At 39.6% G+C, this 27,303-nt stretch overlaps 1 protein-coding gene across 1 annotated transcript in view; it reads right to left on the bottom strand.

The window, feature by feature from the left end:
* Window positions 1-27,303, bottom strand: part of P3h2 (prolyl 3-hydroxylase 2) — a 151,720-nt gene that overhangs the window by 18,785 nt on the left and 105,632 nt on the right. Inside the window, exons 2-8 of the mRNA XM_028875173.2 lie at window positions 15,256-15,408; window positions 12,711-12,900; window positions 5,919-6,050; window positions 4,033-4,175; window positions 3,601-3,690; window positions 2,128-2,168; window positions 806-900 (exon numbers count right to left, since the gene is read on the bottom strand). Of these exons, the coding sequence (XP_028731006.1) occupies window positions 806-900; window positions 2,128-2,168; window positions 3,601-3,690; window positions 4,033-4,175; window positions 5,919-6,050; window positions 12,711-12,900; window positions 15,256-15,408 (844 nt within the window). The remainder of the gene's footprint in view (window positions 1-805; window positions 901-2,127; window positions 2,169-3,600; window positions 3,691-4,032; window positions 4,176-5,918; window positions 6,051-12,710; window positions 12,901-15,255; window positions 15,409-27,303) is intronic.

Below are 27,303 nucleotides of genomic sequence, written 5' to 3'. Positions count from 1 at the left end.
ACAGAACTCTCAGCTACCTCTCCAGCACCATGTCTGCCTGCCTGCTACCATACTTCCCACTATTATGATAATGGACTAAATCTCTGAACTGTAAGTTAGCACCAATTAAATGTTTTCCTTTATAAGAGTTGCCATGGTCATGGTGTCTATTCAGAGCAATAAAACTGTAACTAAGACAGAAGTTGGTACCAGGGACTGGGGTAGGCCTGACCATGCTTTTGTTTGAAGGAACATGAACTTTGGGACTGTGGATTAGAAAAGCATTCAAATGCTTTAAGTGGGGGTTAATGGACCATCCTAGTAGGAACATGTGAGACAGTGGTGCTGAGGGGGATTTGAACTGTGGGGGCCTGGCTCAAGGTTTCAGAGAAGAATTTTAGTATGTGGTCTAGAGACTGTTCTTATAATATATGCAAAAAATGTGCCAGAGGCTAAAGTGAAGAGTTTTGGATTAATTGCATTAGCAGAGGAAATATCAAAACAGCCTAGTATTAACTCTGTCTTGTGGTTATTAGTGTTCACTCTTGTGCAGATTTATAATGAAAAGGAGCAAGCTATGCAAGGAAAAATACAAAATGTACAATGTGAGGAAAAAGGGGACACTAGGAAGTGAAAGGAGTTAAGTACAGAGTTCAAGGAGATAAACAGATTAAAGAAAATCCTCTGTTAAATGGAATAAAGGGAGTGGTGATCTCAGGACAAGATCCTACACCACTTGTGAAAAGAAACTAAAGAAAACTTAAGGAATTCCCTGCCATACCCTTTTCCTCTATCTTCATAGAAATAAAACCTTGCAGGTGCTTACCTTCTCTTAGGTCTCGGCCTATCTTGGGCGGTGACTTCTTCCCCAATGACAATCCATGGACTTCTGCTCCCTCCACATTCACTCCTGAAGGGACCCTGTCCATTCAAAAAAGTTGAAACTGAAATTTCCCATTAAATAAAGGTGTCCAAAGGCAAAGAGCGCTGTATCTACACAGGCTTTGATTCTGAATTGTATACCATTCACCTATCTTTCTAAATCAAATGATATGCCCGCGCTTTTGTGAGGGTCTCTCAGCTTCCCTGGGATGCTGCTTCTCTCTAAATCTTTGCAGCTGTTATTAAATTTGGTTGCAGCTATAATTTCACTCCCTTCACTATCAGTCTATTGACCCAAGCAACAGGAAAAAAAACGATTGTGTGCACCTTCATAATTCTCCATGTTGTACTGTGTCTTGAACATGGACTGCATCACTGAATAATGCTCGAGTGGAGACATACCATGTCCTAATGTAATAGTTGGCTCTTGACTATTCTGAGGAGAAAGACACAGTTTGTGTCAAGCTTTGTAAGCACACAAGTGAGAGCAGACGGTCTTTTAACTGACACAGACTGGGTACCACCAAACACTCCTATAGGTCCTTGATTCTCTCCCAGTCATCTTGTGTCATCCAAGGGCTGATTGATTCCAAAATTCTACCACCTGAATCTTCCAGTCTATTGTGGCAAAATCATAAGCAAGTCCCTTCCATTGACATGGCCCGTCTTCATTGGAAAACAGGTCGACTGGACTGTGTGATCACAAACAGGCAACTCACACATTCGATAAACTTGAGTTATTTAAAATCATGTGAATTGACTACAATTACATTAAAAATGAGTTCTCTTACTTTTGATTTGTTCAGTAATAACACCTAGTTCACTATGCAGAAAACTTCCCGATCTTGATTTCAAATGAATATAGTAAGGAAATTTACCACCAGAAAGCAAATTTTGACTATGATCAAAATGCATTGTATGCAATTCTCAAAGGATAAAGGCCACTTAAAAAAGCAAATGTATTTGTTAACAAAAATAGCATCCAACTTTGTGCAATGATTAATCACAGGAAGTCAGCATTTGGAGACCTCTCAGGCCAACTCCTTCATTTAAAGAAAAGTATCTACACACAAAGAGAAAAAGAATTACTCTAAACCATACAGAAAAGAGTGGGACAGCTGGGGCCAGGACAGAGTTCTTAATGTGCAGCTCAGAGGCTGTAATTACATTACTCTCTCTAATCCACTGGAGTTAAGTTCCGTGCATAATCTCCCGCCTCAGAGCACTTTGTCTCACAGTAGTTTATTTTCCAAATGGAAGACTCACCGGTTCTCATCCTGCCGTCCTCCATAACTGATCCAGTAATTCTGTTTTCAGTTGAGAAAAAGGTATAAATTTATTACCAAGATGCCATTTATAGGAATAAAACATTAAAAATACTCTTAATGAAATATTAAGAAGGCTTGAAATATTCAGAGATTTGCACTGTGTTTTGATGGAGAAAAGGTTGATGCAATTTTGGCAAAGGCACTATGGATAACAAATGAATAAAAAAAAAACATTCAGAATTAGTTAAGGTCTTGGTTCTTTTACTCTGAATAGTGACTTGAAATTTGGTTACACAAAGGGCTTCAGAGATCTTTCAATACAAGTGCTTTGTGGATCATGAATAAAATTTGAACAAAGAAATCAAGCTCGATTATCTGTATAGATCCATGAAGTAGGTGTCATATGCTGGTGCCTCTTGGGGAAACACAGTTCTTCAAAATATTAAGTAAGTACAAAAATAGTATAATCTTAAAATAACCTAATTTTTAGAAATGTGCCTGTGACAATAATCCATAACTAAGAAAAATGGAAAATATGATGCCATTAGGGATTTCCTCAATATATTAACATGGATATTGCAGGAAAATATTCAGTAATCAATAGATAAGTGGAAAAAACCTATACCTACATAATTCAAAGAGGAAAATAATGCTATGTGAAAAGGGACAAATATTATAAACTGGCCATCAGAAGAGTAAAAGTTAGAATAGCAATGATACAGTAATTGGCACTTAATATATATGAATAGTGCAGGCACTTTTCCCCTCTAAGTTTGGTAGATTGGTATATCATACATCACAAGAAGAAATGAAAGTATCAGAAACATTGTCTTAGGAGGGCAGTTAAGTTTCAAGAACTTTCAAACCTCATTATTTTTCATACAGAGTAAGCCCATGCTTAGAATTTATTGGAAGGTAATAGTAGTTCAATAAAAATGTTTCAAAGAAATCAGAAATAACTCCATTGAAGGAGTTAATCCTATATTAATTCCACGCATGTAGTGAAGATCACAAATGACTTGTGAAATATAAACGAAGACATGCATTTATCTACAGCACTGATGAGATTTGTAGAGGGTGGATCTTCACAGATGATGGGGGTACAATTTGGGAAGTAGGGAAAACACAGCATGAAGGCTGACTCAGTCTGTGCCTTCTGAAGGTGTGTTACGTTGTTTAAAGAACAACATGCGTTAGATATATTAAAATTGTAAATCTAAAGATTAGAGAAGTAAGACAATACTGAGGCAAATGAAACACACACAAAATATTTGACTTTGAACTTGAGCATCATGGGAATCTATCAAAATCTTTTAAAGTTCACCACACGAATAACCTAAAGACTTCTCCTAATCAGTTATTAATTTAGAGAGGTTATTAGAATCTCCAACTAATGTGAGTGGGGCACTAATACTTAAATATCCACCAAGAAGATTTTTAAGAACATTCCGTTTTCCCATTTTGTTCTTACCGGTTCAGAATACAAAAATCCCAGACCCTCTGCAGCTGACTTTATCAGTTCAGATTCATGGTTATGACGGTTGACAAATGCTGTCATATCCTAGAGAGAGGAAGAATTTGTATTTAATTAACAGCAAAGGGATGTGATAGATGCTCAAGTGGAACTTTTTATTGTAACGGCCAATGAGCTAACATAAAGAGCAGACTTGCAAAGGCAGGCCCCCTTGGTGATGGTTTTCACAAACTAGCACCTATGAGAAATGTGCTTCCGGCAAGGTTCATATTGGAAAGAATTAAGATCTTGGAAACGCCACTAAAGCTCTGTGTGTCCTTAAGTACAGTGTTTTATTGTTGTTGTCTTTGTCTGTTTGTTAGTTTTTAATCAATTCTCCCTGAAACACACTGCAGATTAAAGAGATTTCTCTAAGAACTCTGGTCTCACCTCTCGGGCCTCAATGGATTCTGGGTCTACGCTGTCATCTAGCAGGCTCTCATAGTAGTCTACATTGTCCAGGACATCCTCGTCATCCGGATGGAACATCAGATAGGCTTTGGCACACTCCAAGGCTTTCACATATTCACCAACTGGAAACACAAGGCGTCACATTTGAGTCAGCAAGATCTGCCCAGAGGACTTCAGGGGAAGACTTTAGTGTGTCTACTGATGTCGGCACTGACCATCATAAAAATGGGAGATAAACTGAGGCTGAGCAAAAAGGTCAGATGCATTTACATAGAAGGACAGATATGATCTGGCTCAAATGGGATAACCTTTTGTTTGCTTTGGAGCTGGGCATTTGCAGAAATACTCCAAACTCTCTATCTGAAAATGCTTGTTGTTGATTCCTGTAATACTGCAGCAAAATCATGTGAATCAACTGTGACTTTTGTACTGTTTAATCTAAGTAAATATTCTGAGCGTGACCTTCTAATATGATGGTGTAGCATTCATAAATAAAATATGAGTGTAGAAGAGATTCCAACGTGTTATTTCTTATCACTGGAACGTATGTTGTAAACTGTTGCTTCTATGGGGAGACCTTGAGAGGGTCTCCAGAACTGTAGATGGTCTCTTCTAGCCCCTTCTCATGTAACTTGAGCATCCTCAACAGTATCCAGCTGTTATAAGGAACAGTCCAGGATGTTTCAAATATGATTTCTTTGTTCTAGAAATATTTAGCTATTGCAAAAAAAAAAAATTTCAACTCTTAGGAGAAGAATGTTGAAGTGCTGTGTGCCACCTTCTCAAATGGGTCACACAATTAGATTTCTCTAAAAAAGACACTCCCTGTCTCTTCATAAACACACACACATACATACATAGACACATATATACATATACATACATACATACATACATTCTCTGTGTGTGCATATATTCTTGGAGATGGCTCCAAGTATAAGAGAGGGTATTAAATATCTTCTCTTCAATAAAAATAAGAAACAAAAGCTATTTTGAATTACTAAATTTTCCCTAAAGCATTATGGAATATCTAAACATTCTATGAAATATTCTGATGATGAACCCTGGAAAACACAACCCACATGGAGGAACATTTGGCAATGTGAATCAAAGCTACAAATGAATAAACTCTTTGATTCAGTAGACGCACTTCCAGACATTTATACTTAGAAATATTATATAGATATGCACAGCCATGTGTAAAATGTCATCTGCTTGAAAGTTGACTGCAGACAACACAACTGTCCCTCAGTAAGAAGACACATAAAATTACTTCTAATACAATGGAATGCAGGCACAAGCACTCATCTATTAAAGCTGAATAATAAATTACTAGAATTTGTGACCTAAAATATGGTAATTTCCTATGTCTAATCCACTAAAAGCCAACTGGCATGTATTAAGTACAAAAAGATACAGCAAATATAAATAATATGCTGTCTTCACATAAAAGAAGAAGGAAAATTCTGTAAGCATATTTGCTTAGATATGAAATTTTGGAAGCACAGAACACTCAGTTGAAAGACACAAAAGTGGGCTGTTGATACAGAGAGGGATGATCTAATAACACTGGTCCTTTCAACCCTACTAAAAGTGAGTTGGAAAGCAGCTTAAGTTGAAAAAAAAAGCTGGTCAGTCGAGTGTAAGTTTCAGGATGTCATCACAGTAAATCCTGGGCTTCATCCACTGCTAGTGTCCTACCTTCCTTGCTCTGAGCTGCGGCTGAATGTCAAGCAGAAGAAAGTACAGAAAGATGCATCACTTTGGTGATGAAGTGAAAGAAAGCAGAGGTCTGAGTAATGAACAGATGCCAAGAGTGATGGAGAAGAACCCCCAAAGGTCTTCATGGATGATCCACACCTTACCTCTGTAGTAGGCAAACTGGAGGTAGTCGTAATGCAAGGGAAGGAAATTCTCAATTGGTGAGAGGCGGCCTGGGCGGGTGGCAAGTTCCCTCACACACTCATGCTGACAGACCAGTACCTGCATGTAGTGATCTGGAAGACAAGAGAGACAATGTGGGGTCTCTGGCTGCTGAGACCACACCTTAGCCAGGGCACCACTTCTACAGGGCCTGCTTTACCACACAACAGAGAGAGAGAGAGAGAGAGAGAGAGAGAGAGAGAGAGAGAGAGAGAGAGAGAGAGAGAGAGAGAGAGACTGACTCTGTATTGTCATTTCCTAGTCTGAAAACTTCAGACAGACAGTGACTTTGGGACATCATCTTAGCCATGATCACTGGACAGCATTGGGTCCAGAACCTTGGCACTATGTCAGGCATCCTGTGAATAAAGCTGAATGGAGGTTTTCTAAACCAGACATTGAACTTCTTTTTGGATACTGCAGAGGGTCTGAGATGCCCTGGAACTGAGACAAGATATTCAAATCCTAGTGATGCTAAGAAGCCATTCAGAAAAGGCAACAGCCATGCATGCAGAAAGTTCAGCAGGGGAAACAGAGGATTCAAACTCCCTTTCCTGACAATTTTTTTTCTAAAGGAAGAATTAAAATACTGTTGATAACTAATGCTCAGGACCCTAACCTATCCAGTTACAGACCAGGCTCTCACTGGACTGTACATATTCTAACACATGGGATACTGTTTTGACAGAGAGTGGTAAAATGGCAGAAAGGGTGGCAGCTAAATAATTGGAATAAACCCTGTCTTCCTTGCACTCTCTTTGGTGGTTGCTGCTCTCATTTCCAACAGTTAAGGAGCTGAAGCACAGGACATTCCATGCCCCTTACCCCTAGACTCTCTTTTATCAAGGCGTGAGCTGAAGAAACACAAGCAGCTAATGTCACAAGTCAGACTCCTCTTCCTCTTTGCCTAACTCTGAATTCTATAACAAAGATGGGACAATGTTTTCCAGGGAGAGAACGGTTCATTCATGCTTGGGTTGAGTAGGCTCTCTGGCAGTTGAGAACATCACTTGATTTTCATGGCTGCACAATTTAATTGGCCACAACAACTTCTTTCAAGAGGGTCTCTGTTTAGTCAGAGTTCATCTTGGGTCTGGGCAATTTTGCAGAATGAGGTCAGAACACAGGAAGGAAAGGAGTATTTGTAGGGTGGAGGCAAACATTTTCCATAACCTGGCTAACTTGAGCCCATGTAGAACAGCTAACAGAATCCGAACCACAGCTTTTTACCTCCAGCTGGAGATATGGAGAAAATAATGAGGTCTACATATACAATCTGAATGTTAGGAATAAAACATTAGCGGTGTTTCATATCGTGGGACAACAAATAGCCAACTGTTTACTCCCCCATAACCTGATGTCCTCTTTACCTTCAAATTGGCTTCCTCTAGTTCAATGGTTCTCAGCCTTCCTAATGCTGCAACCCTTTAATACAGTTCCTCATGCTGTGGTGACCCCCAACCACAAAATTATTTTCATTGTTACTTCATAACTGTAATTTTGCTACTGTTATGAATTGTAACGTAAATACCTGATAGGCAGGATATCTGATATGTGACCCCTATGAGAAAGGGTAGTTCAACACCCAAAGGGGTCATGACTCACAGATTGAGAACCACTGCTCTAATATCAAGTGGCAAGAAGAGGAAAAAGTGAAAAAAGGACCCAATGAAAATTCAAACACTGACAGAATATATTTTTAGAGCAGAGTGTAAATAGTAAATAGAAAGAAGGAAGATGGCCTTCTGGCTTTACAACCAGAAGTGACCTCATGAAAATTTGCATGACGCAGCCATTTCCATCTTCTTCCAACATTAAGTCTCTTCTAACTCTACAGTTCAAGCGTCACACTTTTCCTCATACATTCTCTTCTGTGAATGCCAACCTAACTCCAAAATGAGGGCACTCGGGCAGGACAAGAAATTTCAGGGTGAAAGTCGTCATAGGAATTTTATTTGCTGTATTCTTTTCCTTTCGATGTCACTGTGCAATTAATACACATTTTGAATAAGATTGAGGTTCAGAACAACTGTGTAAGAATACTTTAAGTTTTTTTTTTTTTTTTTTTTTTTTTTTTTGCTATAATACAGTGAACATGTTTCAGATTTCCAGGAAATCTTACCGTAATTCTATAATTGAGAATATTTCGCTGGCACTAGAAAGACTATGACGTATTTTCCACAGTTTTTGCTAGTTGTGGTAGTTAAGAGTCAGAGAAACTGAATGTAGAGACCTCTGTTTTTTTTTTCTCAGCAGCCATGGATTATGGTAACTTGACCAGCACTAAATACTAACCCACAGAGAGGTCAGTTTCCACAGCAGGAACTAGAACATTCGCCTAAGCTGTTCCGTGGACACCACAGCACAGGTGCAGAGGCAGATGTGGGGCTGCAGGTAGGGCACATCATCCCATAAAATCACAGCACAGTAAACCATTAAATAAACACTTTATTTGTATCTACAGATTTATTTTTATATATTATTATAAATAATAAAAAAAGGCTAGCTCGTTCTCCTTGCAAAACACTGTGTGTTGAGGAAAAAATCCAGTAATTGCATGTCAAAGGCACACAAAATTGACTTTTAAATGAACCATGTTCACAAAAATACAAGGGAGTTGAAATGGCAGATGCCCAAGGAAACAAAAGTTTTGGAAATAAATCCTCAAAATAACTCACACACGTATATTGATTTTAGGTAACTTAAATTTACTTTGGATAATAGAGCACTTCATAGTTTGCTAATTTAGTGTAGTGATTGTGAGTGTAATAGATATATTGATTCTAGTTTACGCTTTGTAGCTATTCTCTAATTAGCTTCTAAAAAAATCCACCATTTTTTATGACTGACATTATCACAAGCACAAGGCATTACTAACACATCTATCTATACATAGTTACTGGTGTATATACCACATCCTTTATTCTTGCATTCACCAAAAAATTCAATTAGCTAATATTTATTAAATAGCTTAAGGGTTTGCCAATCCCTGAGGAATGAGGACTGTACAAGATAGGACATTGGCCATGTGATACCAGGAAACACCCTGGATTTGCAAGGGGTACAGAGAGTGGAATGGCTCATCCAAAGAATTCAAAGAGCTTGAGAAGGCAGGAATGAAGAGAAAATGCGAATATCCACAGGGAAAGTCCTTAAAGGTTACTGGGCTTTATTCCATGTGGAATGAAAGTCACAAGGAGAGGGAGCTTATGTAGAGTAGCCCTGTTAGGACAGAATTCAGGCTCTGTATTAGAGCTCTATCTGAACTGCACACCAAAAACAGGAAGGAAGTCATCACAGGGGCTTAGTTAAAATGCAGTTTTGATTTAAGCAAAATCCTCATGGCCAGCAGGTTGACCCGGTGTTAAATATCATGTGAAAGGAGCACCTGTCCATGTTTGCTAACAAATAAGCTGGACTTAGGAGTAGAGGAAGATGTTAGATGTTAGAAAAGCAACTTCCCAGGATTTGGTTTGGGCTACTAAGTAAGTGCTTTTGAAGGAGATAAGGAAAGTTTAGAATTGGAAAGGTAAACTGACTTTAGTAACCTCCATTTCAGTTCAGAATCATTTTCTCATTATGTATGTCTTGGAACATAATATGTCATCAACAACGATATGATAAAGGTTTGTTGTTGTATAAGTTACTCTTTACTAGGTTTTTCATTATGTTGACTTTAAAAGTACAGGCTCTTATAGAAAAAAAAATGGGTCTGATTCTTAGCTTGTTTCTAGTCATCTCACTTAATTGTTCTAATTAACAAATTCCTCACCTAAAGGGAGCAGAATCTCTTCAGTGAGGTGGCTGGGAAGCAAACAGAGATGCAGCTCTGTGTGAGAAGTCTCCCTGCAGTGGAATAATGCTTTTGTACACTGGTCTAATAAAACACTGACTAGCCAGTAGCCAGGCAGGAAATATATGCAGGATGAGCAAACAAGGAGAATTCTGGGAAGTGGAAAGCTGAGTCAGGTGATGCCAGCCTGCCATCCAGGGAGCAACATGTAATGGCACACAGGTAAAGCCATGGAAAACTTGACGACATATAGATTAACAGAAATGGGCTGAGTTTAAGTATAAGAGCTAGTCCACAGTTAGCCTGAGCTAATGGCCAAGCAGTTTTAATTAATATAAGCCTCTGTGTGTTTACTTGGGTCCAAGCAGCTGCAAGACTAGCAGATGAGAGAGATTTGTCCTGACCACAGGCCAGGTGGGACACAGGAAAACTTCAGCTACATCTCCCCAAAAGGTCAGCACCCTTGAGGCCCCTGTGATACCATCAAGAACAATAAAACCAGCCCTTGGCTAGGGAGGCCACAGGCGCAGGTAGGGAACCGCCTACTATGGAACCTACTACATTATGCAAAATACTTGTTTTGTCAACAGGCCCTCTAAATACTGCTAATATCCATTGGTTAGTGCTGCTCCAGGTTCTCTTCTTAAAGTGTCTTACTACACTAAGGTGCACTGAGGTGGTGGTTAATGAAGGAACCCATGAGTGGCTAAAATGTAGATAATACATGATGATAGAGTGCTTGTCTGTGCATGACAGAGTTATATCATCCTTCTAAGGCTCAGAAAACATCCTGTAGGGTGTTGGGGATGTCAAAAATAATACAAGAAACAGAGGGAGGAAGGCCAGATATAGAGGAAAAAGATGTTTTCTGGACATGGCATAGTCAATATACTTATGAACTCAATGTAGATGTATTTATTTGCACAAGACATATCCAACACTGGGCTCATCAAAATTTCATCAAGGTTGGAGGAGGGACCTGTGAGGGCACTGGCAGTTTATGCCTGTTGGCTATCTTCATGGAGCCACTAGAAAGCTGTCTTTGTCAAGTAAGTAATATCCCACCCATGTTCCAGCAAGCAAGCAATTCTAATAAAACTCACTGGAACACACACACATAGAGAGAGAGAGAGAGAGAGAGAGAGAGAGAGAGAGAGAGAGAGAGAGAGAGAGAGAGAGAGAGAGAATAGGAGGGGACCTGTTGAGAAGAAGGGCTTCAGCTGGAGAAGGAAGTAGAATGATAGGGGGAGATGGGAGATGAAAATGACTAAAATTCACTGTATAGATACATGGAACTATCAAAAATTAAATTAACAACAGAATATCAAAACCAAAATACAATACTAGAACTGTACTCCCACCCCAGCAAGGAGCATCTGATACTTTTGTGGTACCAGCTGGAGAAGAGCCATCCATCCTCACCACGATATTCAGAGAGAATTCACCCTATGCACAGTGCTTTATCTATACCAGGGCCTCCTCAAGACTTCCCTGTGCTAGCCCCTCGAACACAGTCACAGCACACTGTGCTACTGTACCTGTCTGCTTGCCTGTACTGCTCTGGCCAACTGAGCCAACTGATGAGGACACAGCCAGAGCCATAAGCCAAGGTCAAATAAGGTCCCTCCAGGAGTCTCTACTTCCCACAGAAGTTGAGGGTTGGCTCCTCTGCAATCTCCATGGCCCTTGGGCCTCCAACTTTCTATTTCACTGACTGGAGATGTAAGCACAAAAGGGCTATGGCATCGTGTCACAAGCCTACGATCTCAGCTACTTGGGCACCTGAGACAGGAGGATTACAGAGTCAATGCCTACTAGAGTTAGGGTGAGTTCCAGGCTAGCCTGGGCAACTTAGTGAGACTAGGATTCCATGATAAAAAGTAAAATGATGGATAGAATTATAGCACAGCAATACAATGTTTGCCTAGCATGCATGATACCATGGGTTCAATCCTCAGTATTGCACACAAAAAAGCAAAAATAAGAGGATGGGTATATCTTTTTATGTTATAGTTGTGAGATAAGCATTGGTAGTTACTACTACTAATAATTGATAGATTAATTACTATTAATAATTTGCAACCTTTCTTTACTATGAAAAGTATTAAAATTTTGTCTATAAGTTATTTGAGATATTGTCCACTTGTCTTTGCAATCAATTTAATTCTATAGGTATTTTATGTAGACTATGGTTTCCACTTTCTCTTGCCTTATGTTCTGTATGAAAGCACTCCACCTCTCCTGTAGTATATAAACGCACTCTTAAAAGTTTCTCCTGACAGCTGTATTTTTACACTTATATTGTTAATACAAATTATTTTCAAATATGGTATATACAGAGAATTCACTTCTTCCAATAAAAGGTTAATTACCCAGAATCAGCAACTCTTGAATATCACACATTGCCTATTATTTTAAAAAAATTATCAAGTATAATCTGCCAATGAATTGAACAAGACTGTATCAAAGGGTTCATTGCTATATTACTGACAATACTTAAAAACTGCAACCATTTCAGTAGTCATCAGTAAAGACTAATATTTAATACGAGGATGGTCCCATATCATCGCTATTATCTAGCCACTACATACAACAAAGTGAGTCCACATGTACTTACCTGAGAAGTCCACATTTTGTCGCTATGCATAAAATAAAATAAAAAAATATGTTGAAAAGAAATACTCATAGTACTTTCCTATTTTTACATTGATGAAATAAATAAATAAATATGCAATTATGAGCAATACATCAGAAGAAACTGGGAAGAAAAACTCGAAACTTTAACCATAAAAATTAGCAGCCAAGGACAGGATGGAATAGACATGTGAGAATCTTTAACATTTTGCACTGTTTACTACTATGCAGTATATTGTCAGAATATTTTTACACACTATCCACAGCATATTAGAGTAAGCAATCAAAGAACAAAGCTAAGCTTTACCTGCAATTGCCTCATAAAGACCGCCTTTATACCGTAAGTACTCATATTCCTCAAATCTCTGAGGTCCCTCACATAGAGCCCGGCACTCCATATCTTCATTGAAATATTCTCTTAATGCTTGTTCAAAGTACTTGATTGCGGCTTCAAAGTCATCCGCCTCGTAGTGTTTAACGCCTGCATGATAGCTCTCCTGCAAGGACACAGACATGATCTTGTTTGTCAAGAGTGGGATGCACCACAGACCCAGGACCATTTAGGAAGGTGAGAGCAGAATCTTGTGCTGCAGAAGGTAATGACAGGTTTCCCTGGTCAGTCCACTGTGACTGGCACAGGTTCAGATAAATGTCGAGGATTACGGCAGTGTCAATCAATCTACTTTCTGTGCATATACTCAGAGATAGTCTATAATCTCTCTGCTGTAGGGAAGGCATGGAACACCAGTGGGATAGCAAATATGGTTAGAAGTGCACCATCACTTCGAAGCCTTGGTCCATTAATTCTTCTTCTCAAATATATTTTGGAGGTCACACATTGAGAATGGTAAGGTAAAAAAAAAATTGGGGCAAAAAAGGCCTTTCCATGTGTGATTTCAAATAATGTTTTATTGGAAGAAGAATACTGTAGGTTTTTCAAATTCCAAATTGAACGCTCCAGTTACAAGGGAAAATCCTGCACATTGGAAGTCAGAAGACAAATAGTGAAGCCATGAACTGGCTTCACTTCTAGGTGAAAAATAAGTGTGTTAAATGTCAGGAACATCAGTTGGTATCTATAGTCCTAGATACTAAAATGGCTGAGGCAGGAGGATTACTGAGCCAGCCACAGCAACATAGCAAGACATGGTATCAACTAACAGACATCTACAGAACATTGCATCCAAGCACTAAAGAATACATATTCTTTTTAGCAACTCAGAGAACTTTTTCCAAAATAGAACTTACATTAGGATACAAAGAAAAGCCTCAACAAATACAGGAAAATTGAAATAACATCCTGAATTCTGTCTGATCACCAGGGAATAATGTTAGATATCAACAGCAAGAAAAACTAGCCAAGGCACAGAAACTTACTGAGAATAAACACTATGCCATTTAATAGCATGTTGGTCATTTATACTATATCTCCTTCCTGCCAGGCTCAAGAAACATGAAGGAATAGGGGGCAGAAAGAATGCGAGAGACAGAAGTCGTGAAGGACTGGAGTGAAGCTGTGTCTCGTGAACATGATAGGACATGCACTCATGAACTCATAGCATCTGTGAATGATTGCACAAGACCTTTGCAAGATCAAGTCACTGAACATTCTACCATGAACGGGGGAGGAACACTTGTGCCCCAACCCCTAGCTGAGGAATTACTAAGAATGTTGATTGCCGCTAAGGGAGGGAGAGTAAGTTTTCTTTAGAGATATGGTCACTTGTAGGTAGGTGCTTAGTGCGTAACCCATACCCATGCATATATGGGTGACACTAATTGGTCTTAGTAATTTATTTAAAAAAAAAAAAAGAGGATGGAGGCAAGAAGGAGGTGGGGAGATCCAAGAAGAGTTAGAAGGGAGACATAGGGGTGAATATGATTCAAAATCATTGTGTGCATGTATGGCATTCTCAAAGAAGTCATAAAAACATTGCATTAAAAACAAACTAAACGGGATAAGAAATGTTAGGGACCATGTGTAAACATGGTCAACATCCTTAGCAGTCAGGAAAATTCGTAATAAAACGACTTTAAGGTTCCATCATCTAACCCCAGTCAGTACGGCTATCATTAAGAATATCAACGACAACAAACGCTGTGGTGGGCGTGGGGCAGGGGAGCCCTTACACACGGTGGGTGGGAGTGTAAACTACTACAGCACTCTGGAGATCAGGCTGAAGGATTATTTAAAAAAAAAAAAAAAAAACTAGAAATAAAACTACCATGTGACCCAGGCACGAACTCCTGAGTACTGACAGGTTCTGGAATGGGGACCCATCATCTTCGGTTAGACACCCACTTGCTGGGCCAAGCCGTCTCCCCAGAAAGTTGCAAACCCTGGTCACACAGACTGGCACAATCAAACTCGGGGTAACAAACAAATAGACTCGAATATGAATGTGAGAAAGAGATTTGTGGATAAGGGTAGGAGGGAGAAGGTAAAAGTCTGGGGTGAAAGTGGTCAGTATGCATGATTGACATGGGGTAAACTGTCAAATAATAAGTTATTAACTAAAAAAATATGGTATGAAAAAGTGCCGGTAAGAGCCGAGGCTTCATGGAGGAGACAGATAACTTCATGGAGTTTAGGCTTCACCATAAATTGACTTTTCTAAGAGAATTTTCATTTCTCTCAAATTCAATTTTTAATTATTGAAATTTTTAATATAGAAAATCAAATACAGTTTCACCTCTGGTTACGATATTTCATCTGAGAGATTCAAACGTATGAACATTAGTGCACACTGAGACTGAACTTGATCTGTGAATTATTATATGATTCATCTTGGAGCCCATGAGGAAGGTACAGTTAGCTCCCTGTGGCCCGGACAGCGGTCCCCAGAACTCACCAGATGTGGCCTGGCTTCTCGATCTACCAGCTGGAAGGTTTCCACCCCGGCCGTCACTCTGTAGTCTTCTATGCTCTGCTGCATTTCCATGTGCTCAGGGTTGGCCATGAAGAACGTGTGGGCTGCTTCCATGGCCTTTTCCAGCTGGTTAAGCTGTGGAAGAAAAGGATGCAATCAAGGAAAGGTTCTGTAAACCTGACATGGAGAATTAATGAGATCACCTCAAAATCTCGGAGTAGAGAAGTGGTTAGGACAGGATTCCAGGTAAAACGCACATGCGCGCACACACACACACACACAACACACACACACACACACACGCACGCACACGCACACGCACACGCAGACACGTACACACACAGAGACACAGCACATAGACACAGACATACACACACAGATAAACACAAACACATAAACATACACAGACACACACATATACACAGACACATACTTTATTTGTGAATATATAGATACATATTTTGCTGCTATACTGTGTTCAACTTCTGTCTTTCATGCTGTTAATAAACTATTCATGAGATTATATGGGGATACTTTGGTCCTGGTGAAAGAATAAGCAGGATTTTTCCCAGTTTATTTTCTTCGCTTGTTTTTCTACATATCTGTGATTTAAGGAAAGTGATCCTATCCCCTCATATGTGGTTTATGGTTATTCAAAACAAAGAGCAGCCACGGTTGTTGCCCATTTACTTCACATTTCAACATGGAGATTCATAATTTCATGTTAATGATGAGAGTAGAAATACACCTATGGTTTTCTAAACGATGGAACTGGGTAAAATCTCCCTCCACCATGTTAGATCTTCAGCTTTACAGAGTAAAGAAAAGGAAGTTGAAAGAAGTAAATTGGTCCAATGCAGAGAAGAGGGCAACTTTGTAACTTGGAGATTCATTGATGCAAAGGGGTGGACTATTTTTAGTCATGTGCATAAGTGCTGGTGTCCACGAATGCCAAAGGAAGGTGACAGATCCCTGGAGCTACAATTATAGATAGTAGTGAGCAGCCTATCCTAGGTTCTGGAAACTGAACTGAGTTCTTTTACAAGATCCATATATGTTCTTAACCATGGAACCATCTCTCCAGCACCAAAAACGACAGACTTTGAATAATCATCTTGCTGACATACCTAAGCCTCTCTGTGCCATTCTTCATGGTGAAATAAAGAGATATTTTTAACTAAGTGGAATTAAATTCACTCAATGTAGAAACATTTTGGCTTCTGCTTGAGTCATGGAAAATCATGACACAAAGATTCACTTACTTCATATCAGAGATGTAAACATTTATTTTAGTTGTATTTTTATAGTTACAATCAAAAGAATGCTGATCTATCATAAAATCTGAAGAAACAAAATCACTGTTATTGAAACATAAATGTGAAGTCATCCAGCATCATGAAACTATTCAACTGAGTCTTTCTCTAACAAAACAGCTATTCAATGATTAAGAAAGACAAAGAAATAGTGAATTCACAGGTGCTTAGCAATAGCATTGTAGAAATATACAAAGAACCAGCTTTCACCACAGAAAACACATACAGCCTTAAGTTATGACCTGGTGTCCTTACTTTTTCTTATTAATACCAATACCAAGACCTTTAACTCATTCACTTCCTTTTCATAATAACTGTGGACCTTTTCTCTCTTAGATATCACCTGAAATTAGGTCATGATGTGCACCCAAAAATATTTTGGTCATCCACATGACTGACTTTGGATCTGCTTTCTTGTTCAATTCTAATTTTCTCAATTTAGCAAACACAATTACACAGAAATATAATATATTTGAACATCTACGTGGTGATGTCTATATGGGAACCAAGAAGATGAGCAAGTTCTCGATTGTGTATAAATCCAAATTGACTGGTCAAGTGAATGTGGAGAAAGTCATTTAAATGTTTGTGCTTTAGTCACACAGCAGGAAAGACTGTGAATTAAAAACTGCACACCCCAAGACAGTAAGTGGAGTTCAGAGAGATTAATTGTCTTCTGTGTGAATGTTTCAGAAACAATAGTTCAATAATGTGGGTTTGCTCCCATTATCAAAGCATAGAGTGGATAGTGTTCATGAACATTTAGATGATAAATGGCCATGAGCATTTAGATGGATACAGTATGCACTCGAGCTCCATGGAAACTGCCTCTGGGTAACAGCCAAACAAACAGTGATGAATAAGGCAGGTGAGCGCTGACACACTGGATCAGAAGCTGGAGGCATGAACACTCACAGGACACAGTTTGATAGTTCTGATCCTTACTTTTTCCCCATCCCATCTTGGCTCAGTCTGGTCCACTGATACAGAGAGTATTTGTCCATGTGGTTTGCTTGTTTGTTTGTTTTCTTTTTGAAATCTAACTTCTCCCATAAGGCCAAACTTGAAAATGCTTTTTCAGACCTACTGTGACAGGAAAAGAATGTCAATATCATCTTATCCCTGCGCTGGGACTGACCACACTCTGCCCTGTGATGGCCAAGTATATTTGCAGGACTGCCTTTCTGTGGAAGGAACCTGTAACGTCTTTACCTTTCTTAGTATTTTCTACCTACATTTTGTACACACAATTATCCATCTAAAGTGAAAAGAAGCATATCTTTAACACATCAGCCAAAAGGTATTCTGGGCAAGTGTACCTCATGCTAAGCAGTGCTAACAGCATGAGAATGTAACAAAGTCATCTCTGAAGTCACTGTGCACACTCCTGTTCCCAATGCAGACAATCACAGATGAGCATGAGTCTCATAAAGTGTTCACCAGTGGTGACCACCGAGTTCCTTTACTTAAGTTGGTTGCAGTGGTCGTGCGCTTATTTGTTTTTGTTCCTTATAACATCACCCAGAGCAGAACACACCATCCTGCATGCGTGTGTGCGTGCATGCGTGCGTGCGTGCGTGTGTGCGTGCGTGCGTGCTGTGTGTGCGTGTGTGTGTGTATGTGTGTGTGTGTGTGTGTGTGTGTGTGTGTGTGTGTGTGTGTGCCCACGCGCTTAAATTAGAAGGAGATTCTAATGACCTGACACTGAACCATAAAATTTCTTCATGCTCTCCTCCTGGCTTTTAAATTACTGTAAACCAGTTCAGGAAACTAAAACTGTCTGCCAGAATCTATAAATTCAACCATCAGAGTAACCATAGGCCTCATGTATTTGCACTCCATTTTAGAGGTACATAGTAATAAAAGTACAAATGATCATGTATATGCTACATACAATGACATTTATTGGGTGAAGATTATAACAAGGTCCTGTAAGCACCAGATTTTAGCTAGAGAATGAACTACCCACAAGCCCAAAGTGTATTTAAAGGCCCCACATGGGATTTTTCTTTAAGACACGGTTATAACAAACAGTAGAGAAGGAACTCTGACGTGAGGCTCACTCTGTGAAGTAGAAAAATAAACTGTGACTCAAAGCACAATTAAGAAAAGTGGGGTGGTTTGACAAGAGGAGGCTATCGGACTTTTCACTGCCCACTGAACTGTGGGAAGTGTGGGGAAGAAAATTCTTCTGAAAGTGCCGGCTCATGTCACTCAGCTCTGGAAGAAAGGAAAACTGTCAGCCTAGAAGCTGGATGGTATGAGACAGTCATGCTGTGTGCCAAAAGAACCGAATGTTGATGAAATCAGCACCCTGTGAGCATGCAGAAGGCACACTGCCAGGCTAGTGAGGGGATGCAGTCCTGACACAGGTCGTCTTCCACAGGTAGTCCAAAGACGTTGCAGAGAATGCCCTGAATGGGCATGCACCTTCAGGGGCCATCTACCAGCCACAGAGCGACTTCAGATACTGCACCATGACATTCAACAGCTTGTCCATTAGAGCTAGAGGTATATGCCTTTGTAGTCTAACTCTGTCATCAAGCAAGCTTGCCCAGCTGAGCTGAACTTCCATACACTGTACAGTTTACATGTAACTCCTAGAACCCAGTATAATATAAGTTCTTTACTTCCTCCACACATGGGTTTGGCAAACATTCATTTTGCAGACCCTATTACAGGTTGGTGAAAAGATCCATGTGGCCCAAAGCAAAAAAAGAAAGGCCCTGCTTTCTAGATGCTTTCAGGAGTAGATAAATCTCAAGTGATAATGAAAGTCATTTGTGCCCTTGCTATGTGCTAAAAGGCATAAATGACCAACACTGTGAGCATGCGTGTGCTAGGCTGGAGGAGGCGTCCTATGAATTAATTCTTCCAGGAAGCTACAAGGCAGCTTCTTAGCTGAGAACTAAAAGCAGGAGATCCAGTCATAAGAATAAGAAGAGAAAGACCACCCCAGGGAAAGAAAAGGGAAGTGTGCACAGGCCCCGAAATGGAAGAGTGAGGTGCGTTTGAAAAGCAGGGCAGAGCAGAGCAAGGAGGGAGAACTGAGTAACGGGACAGATGGCTGAGAGGTCATGTTAAAGTCCGGATGCATGCTAAGTGCGACAGGAAGCTAACTGTTAAAGACATTCAGGAAGGGACGTAACAAGATGTTGTACACGTCTTTAAATGATAACCCACCAAGGCTGTTGTCCGGAGAAGAGATTTTGTAATAGTCAGAAAGGCACTGCAGTAACTCAGGCCAGTTTGGGGTTTTCCCAAAATAAACAAAAGACAGCTGAGGTAAGTCACCTCTTCCCTTTTTGCCCTCCATCTTTTCTTTTCCTCTTCCTCCACCCATCCACTTTATAACAATGTTTTCCAACTCAGGAGCAAGATAGGACAAACGGACACAGAAATGCAAAGCATGCCATTAGAAGAAGTACAGGTGTGTGTGCATGCGAGCGTGCATGCATGTGTGGAGACCCGAGGTCAGCACTGGGTGTCCCTCTACCGATCCTTGTCTTTCTTGAGACAGGTTTCTCACTGAACCTGGCTTATGGACGTGCTCCACTGACTGTCCACTGAGTTCAGGAGTTCTGCCTGTCTCTGCCTCCTTAGTTCTGGAGTTCCAGATCCCCATCATCTAGTCAAGATTTACCCTGGTACTGGGATCAAACTCGGGTCCTTGTTTTTCCACAGTAAGCATTATACCAGCTGAGCTTCCTCTCCAGCTACAGCAGAATTTATTTACTGAATGGACCTTCAGGATACAGACTGTGCCACCAGAACTTTGTTGCTGGTGGTAAATATTTCACTTGCTAGTCTCCAAATTCACTTCAAATTTTTATTGACCTAAGTCGATTTTCTTTTTCAGACCATATAAGTAAACACATACCTTGAAAACACTGAAAAAAAAATTAAAAGAGCATTTTTGAGAAAACATAAAATAAGTGAAATAAGATTTAGCAATTTGTTGGAGCTATTGAATTAAACTAACCTTGTACAACATTGTCTAGCATATGTAAAAGTCAAGTTACTTAAGAGAATTATATTTTATTTTAGGAAAGCACTAAAGATTTTATTAGGATAGCATCAGATATATAGAGAATAAAAAAGCAACCATCTGAAATAACTCAGTATTTTATTTGCTAGTGATGTCATGCTACCTCCATAATTTTAAAAATACCTATGTATAGAATTATTTTCCTAATTCAGTGTGGGAGATAATAGCTTCTTCTGACAAATTCATAAAATTAATTTCAGCATACCTTGGGCACACATAAAAACTGTGTTGCTTTTGTGCTTTGACTTTGGGAAGCTTAATACTACATTTTGTGTCTCTAACAATAGGTATGATATATTGAATTTGTAGTATAACAAACCAAAAGCTAAGCATTTGTCTTTGGGTTACTGCATTTTCCATTTCAAAATCTAATTACCAAAAGAGTTGCTATAATCCAGGAAACTCAAAAACCTTTTGGGCACAGGAATTTTCTAGACATCCTAATTCTTTCATCTATTTCTATTACATCTCCATGTAGAGCACTCAGAAATTTTTGGTGTTAAAGTTCTCACGGTAACTCAAAAACTAGGTGTCTATGCTAGTGTAGAAAATGAATTATCCTTGTATTTATGGAATGTTGGTCTAAGAATGTATCCATGGTTATGAGTAAATATTTATGGCTTTCAAAATCTATTTGGTGAGGATGAAGGGGGAACAAGATTTCTGAAGAGTATCATTTCCCCTGTGGAATAAGTTGGAAAGGAATGAGCTGTCTAGAGAGCTGCCAACTGCTTACAAGCTTTCCTTCCTTTGCTTAATGTGCAGAGTTTGATTAACAGACGCCTGCTGTTTCTACTGCATGGTGATCTCCTAAGCTTACATGTTAACATTAAACACTGATGGTGACCTGCCACCAAGAATGTGAGACCCTGAGAACTCATCTGGACTCCACCCATCAGCTAAATTTTCTAGGAGGTACTTACATAAAGGAGATCCATGTTACCAGGCAATGCAAACACTATCTCTTGTTGTTAAAAAAAAAAATTAAACTTCAGAGTATTAGTCAAAATTAAGTGCATGCTTAATTGGGCAACATTGTTCAAGCCATCTGCAATGTGTCTAGCTTTCTAACAACAACAAAGCCCAGCAAAATCTTGGATGGCAGCTGGGCACAGATTCGTCTTGGTGATGGAATGTGGACCAGTCATCCTGGCCTTGGATACAGTGAAATCAGTTTATGTGGTTTACTGGTATGAGGCTGGCAGTTTTGGTTCTAAACACAAGGGCAGAGATCAAATGAGCAATAAAGCAAGCATCTTGGTCTCTGTGGTGCTGGTCCAGCGGTCTCCCCCGAGGTGTCAGAGGGTGACTAATAGTTACTGAAAAGACAGTGTGTGCCATGACCTCTCTGACATTTGGTTCCTGCTACTGTTCTTGGAGACAAAATTTTAGTGCTCCCTGGAAATTTCTTCTGGAAGTATATGCTGCACATTTCATAACACACTTTGGTCAGTGTCCTGTGAATGCTGCAGGAGTCACAGTTTTAATGTACAAAGAATCTCACCATAGTCTATTAAAAAACAACAACAGCAACAACACAGTAGTAATCTGGTAACTCCCTCCACTGTATCAGAACTGAGCTCCTCTGATCATGAAGGCAACAGGGAGAAAATAGTTATATAATTGTTAAGAATAAGAACTGATCTTTGTATGTTGTGGTACAGTTTGCAACACACATTACAATGAAATTGAAAGTGGTCATTTATTGGGTGTCCCCGAATGGGAATGTGAAACTCCTCAAGAATCTAGAGATAAATCCGTAGCCTTAAGATTCTCCCTGAAGGCAGATCATCAAGTAAATGAGCACCTTATATAAACAGGGAATTTTAGCACCCAGTGGAAAGCTGTGCTGAGGTGAAGTCACTCTTGATAAACTTTTTTTTTTTTTTTTTTTTTTTTTTTTTTTCGAGACAGGATTTCTCTGTGTAGCTTTGCTTTTCTGACTACTGTAGCCGGGCTGGCTCGACTCACAGAGATCGCTGCCTCTGCCTCCTGAGTGCTGGGATTAAAGGCGTGCGCCACCACCGCCCGGCAACTCTTGATAAACTTTATGATACTGTGAATGTGTTTTTTTTTTCATGACCACAAGTGGAGACGAGTGTGATCTTTCTCTGGTGACTCACTGTGGAGTTCTGGTCACAGCTTTCCTAGCACCCAAGGCCAGTTCCTTGCTTGCTCGCTCTGAGTCATGCTTTGCAGTATTCACATTCATATCACATCTCCCTGAAACCGCACAGTGTCATGGTGACTTGATTGTGTGCACTTTGATGGACCATCATCACCTGTCGATGTCTGCTTCTGAAATATTCCTTGAAAATCAACAGTGTAATAGCTTAATAGAGACTTGGCACTGGTTTTTATGGTCTTGAGACTATTTTGAAAACAAAATAGAAGGATTTGGTTTTTTTTTGTTTGTTTATTGGTTGGTTGTTTTAATGTGCCTGTGGGACCAGTCTGTGAAAAGATACAGGGACAGGCTCAGCTCTTTGTCACAGGCAAGAAGGACTAGAGGCTGGGGACTAGGATGCAAAGTGTAGGGTTATTGTTCCCCTCTTTTCACATAAACACTTGGAATTCTCCAGGGGGTTGCAAAGGGAGGCCTGGGGTCAGGGAAAATAAATGACCAGTTGGTCACTGGGCTGCTGGACATTGTCACAGTGCTTGAACAACACTGGCATTCTGTCAACACCATCTCTTAAAAGGACTTTGAGGGTTTGTGAATATATAAATAAGTTCACCATTACAATTTCTAATCTGTTACACTCCCTATTTCACAAAGAAAAATTAATATTCTCCCTCAACTATTTCACCAGGGAATTCAGGAAATGCAAACCAGTAACTCAAAATTATTTTTCCACTCATACCTTTTTGGTAAGAGAAAGATGCCAAATTCTTCTATGGAATACAAACCTTTGCTTTCAGAAGAATGGGGAGATTGCCCTCAAAACTTATTTCCAAGGACTCATTTCAGCATATGCCAAGGAATGTACCATGGCTGACAGCCAAAGAGAAGTTTACTTCCAGACCCCTCGAAAACTTGTAGACGAGTCTGAAGTCCTAGAGAACTTTACCCATCAAGCTGCCTAGCATGTGCTCCAAATCTGCTTGGCCACGTGGTCTCACTAAGGAATAGTGTCTGTGACAGAGTGTCTCAGTGTTTCATAAACTCTTCAGGCTTCACACCTGCGGCCTTCCAAGCATCCAGCCACAGCAGTGACTTCAGGCTAGGGAGCAAATGAAACATCCCTACCATATCTCCAAGGTATGTATCAACACAAGCATTCTCTGTACTTCAGCCCACAGAATCTACTGGAAAGAAAATGGCAGGTTATCTGAATTTCTGTGAATGTTAAATTTTAGAAAATATACTTAGGGTCTAAACATGTCAGGTAGTGTTAATCCTGTCACTGGTCTTACAAACACTCACTTCCAATAAACCTAGGGAAATTGGCCTGAAAGCATTTTTTAATCATATAGTCCCCATTGTTCTATTGACAGGTAGTAAAAGATTTGTCCAGAAAATTGGTAGCACGGTCGTATTTAGGACCTATGTCTCAGAGAGTAGAGGCCTTGGGCACCAAGCCTGAAAACCTGCTTAATGCCTGGGAGATACATGGTAGAAGGAGAGAATCAACACTAGAAAGTAGTTCTCTGACTTCCACATGTACGCATGCCATGACAAATATCCCCACGCCGGCTACCCCACATACACACAAATAAAAATGTGCGGGAAAAACCTTCACTGAAATATACATTCACCAGCACATATGTGGGGTTTTACTTGCTGGTCTCTCAAACTCAAGGTGAGTTAGTACAAACGTCATCCGTGTAGCAAGATGTTTCTCAGCAAAAGGACTTTGGTAGTTCTTTTGTATGTAAACACTTCTGAGTAACATAGAATAAATGTGACGTAGTTGTGTAAGTTACCTTTTAATGCTACCACAAAATACCATGAGCAAAAGTGACTTATAGAAGAAACAGTTAATTTTGGTTCACTATTACAGAGGGAAACTCCATAATGGCCAGGCAGGCACGGTGCCGGCAGCAAGCACAGGAAGTTGATTGCAACTCTACCACACACAGGAAGGAAACGACTAACAGTGGGAAAGATGGGGCTACAAAGCAACAAGGCCCCCCAAAGTTTGAAGAACAGAAAGCGTGTGATACATCGACTGCAGAACAGGAGCGACGCATTATGTGTTGATGAAACAGAAACACGACTGAATAGAACTAGATAAACGGAAGCCAGACACACAAAGCTCAGATTTGAGGTTTCACTCCTAGAAAAGGGGAAGTGACTGGTCTACATATGGGTCTGTGTGTAAATGGGAGCAAGTGTGCTCATGAACAATATATCCTGTTTCATTTTTTAAAGGCTTTGAAAAATATGAACTAATTTATCAGTGCTGGCTATGGAAGGCTTCATCTCTCATCAGGTGATGGGAGACAGGGGCTCTCTGATTAAGTTGATGCCATCCTTTGAGTTGTGGGAAGAGCCTGGTTATCCTAGGAGTAACTGGGAGAAGAATACATTTGGAGGAGGCTAACAGTCTCAGGAAAACATCTGGAATTCCCCCATTCCCCCTTTTAAAAAAATAACAACAGCAGGGTAACCAAAAAAAAAAAAAAAAAAAAAAAAAACACTAAAATCAAGGGTAGCTTTAAAATGTCAATGGTAATCGACTAGGAATAGGATAGAAACAGTAAAGAAACTAGAAGAGTTCTGTATGGGTGCACAGTTTGTGGGTTGGAGGAACTCATCATTTCATTGTGAGTAAGGTTATGTTTGATGCAACGTGGAGACATTCCAAGAAGTGCTTTTTCTTAGCAGTGAAGAACTTTAACTTTGATCTGGCCAACTGAGTACCAGCAAGTATTCACTTGAGACATACTCAAGGTTTTTGAACCAAAGAAGGCGGAAAGAAAATCTTCCAAGCTGAGGATCTCATCAGCGATTATACACGTGACAGAACAACCCAGGAAGTAAAAACGATTGGAGACTTACAGATAGCTCTTATCTTGAGAAGCATATCCCCCTGGGTGATTAAAGACCTACAAAACCATTTTATTACTAATAAACAAAGTGTAAGATAAACTTGCAAGTGAATCATATTTACTGAGGGCACAGTATCTGGAGTCTTCATTGTACTGCTGTAGTATGAATCTTCATAAGGGGAATAATGTATTCCACATTTTTCTAACTCTTTTAACCAAAAACTTCTGTTTGCTTCAGAATATCTCAAAAGACTAATCAAGTTTCTGAGACTCTATTTGACTAAGGTAAATGTCACTAACTTTGAGAAATGATTTTCATTATAAAATTGTCATCAAACTGGTATCAGAATCCTAAAATGTGGCACAGTGTTCCCTGACAGCCATGCCATTCACCACCTCAACCCCATCTATGCTTATGTGACCAGGACAACTGAAAGTCTGGTGGGAAGAGCCCTACAGGAGTATGCACCCTGACAGAGGAGCTGGAACCCATCATCTTTCTTCCCATTCCAAAGCCATCAGTGTTTGTAGTATACCATGACATCGAAGACAAGATGGCCAAACCACTTTTTTCATCGGGAAAATGAGATATCTACCACTTTAAACCAGTGAATATTCTAAAAAGTTAAACCTAAAAAATATATCCCTTGAAAAGCAATACCATCCATCCAGAATAAGCCAAATTAAAGTTGCAAAGTGGTTGCAAATGAAAATAAAAAGGACTATGGAAGTACTCCAATTAAGAGGCTGGTTTGAATTTATTTATTTATTTATTTATCTAAAAAAAAAAGAAGCCAGGAAAAAAATCATATTAAACAGACTGTGAAATTATATTCAGTAGTTAAAAAAACTTAGGGTTTCTGAGTTTGAATTTGTATACACTGTGGTTGACATTGTTTCACTTCCTCCTTGAAATGTGACACTGTGGTAGAGGTTAGCTGTCCAATGTTTGGTTTTTGCTAGGAAAAGTCTGCCACTCCAGAGTTCCAACTTTGTACATGATACTATTGACTGTGTATTTCCAGATGTCCTGAGGTTCAGTCTCAACTTCATCTCTGAACTCAAACTGCTCGACATTTAAGAAAGGCCCTGGGCTGCAACTGAGTGGGTAAAATTGCGTGGCAATGTATTATGATAACAAATTCGCTTACATGTACAAATACACACACATTATTCTTGGTTCAGGGGCATGGAAGAGTACATAACTTAACATTATAGCTGTGTGTTATTTAGGTTATAAAAGTTGATTGCATGGGAAATCCAAGGCAAAAGATTGGAAATTCCACCTGACCTCACAGCCAAGGTTAATAATACATCTTGAGATCATTTAAGACTTAAGACTGACATCCTACTCTTTACTTGGCCTGTTTGTTTAACCTTTCTATAAGAGAGAAATGTAACAGATCAATCTTACCTGCCTTGGATTTCCCTACAATCAACTTTTAAAACCTAAATAATGCCCAGTTGTAATTTTAAATTATGTATTCTTCCACGCCCCTGACCAGAGTAATGTGTGTGTATTTGTATGTGTAGTATAATAATCATTTGCTGAAAACAAGCAAATTTAGGTTTAATGCAGTCTTATAAAATGAATATCCACCATAAATGTTGGAAGCATCATTTGTATATTGCATCAAAATTTGTTTGTTATGTGGGTCAGTCGGGATCAGTTGG

This window comes from Peromyscus leucopus, chromosome 12 (genome assembly GCF_004664715.2).
Source record: "Peromyscus leucopus breed LL Stock chromosome 12, UCI_PerLeu_2.1, whole genome shotgun sequence".
NCBI classification, from domain to species: domain Eukaryota; kingdom Metazoa; phylum Chordata; class Mammalia; order Rodentia; family Cricetidae; genus Peromyscus; species Peromyscus leucopus.
Note: the sequence above shows the minus strand (reverse complement) of the source record. Positions and strands in the feature narration are given on the sequence as shown.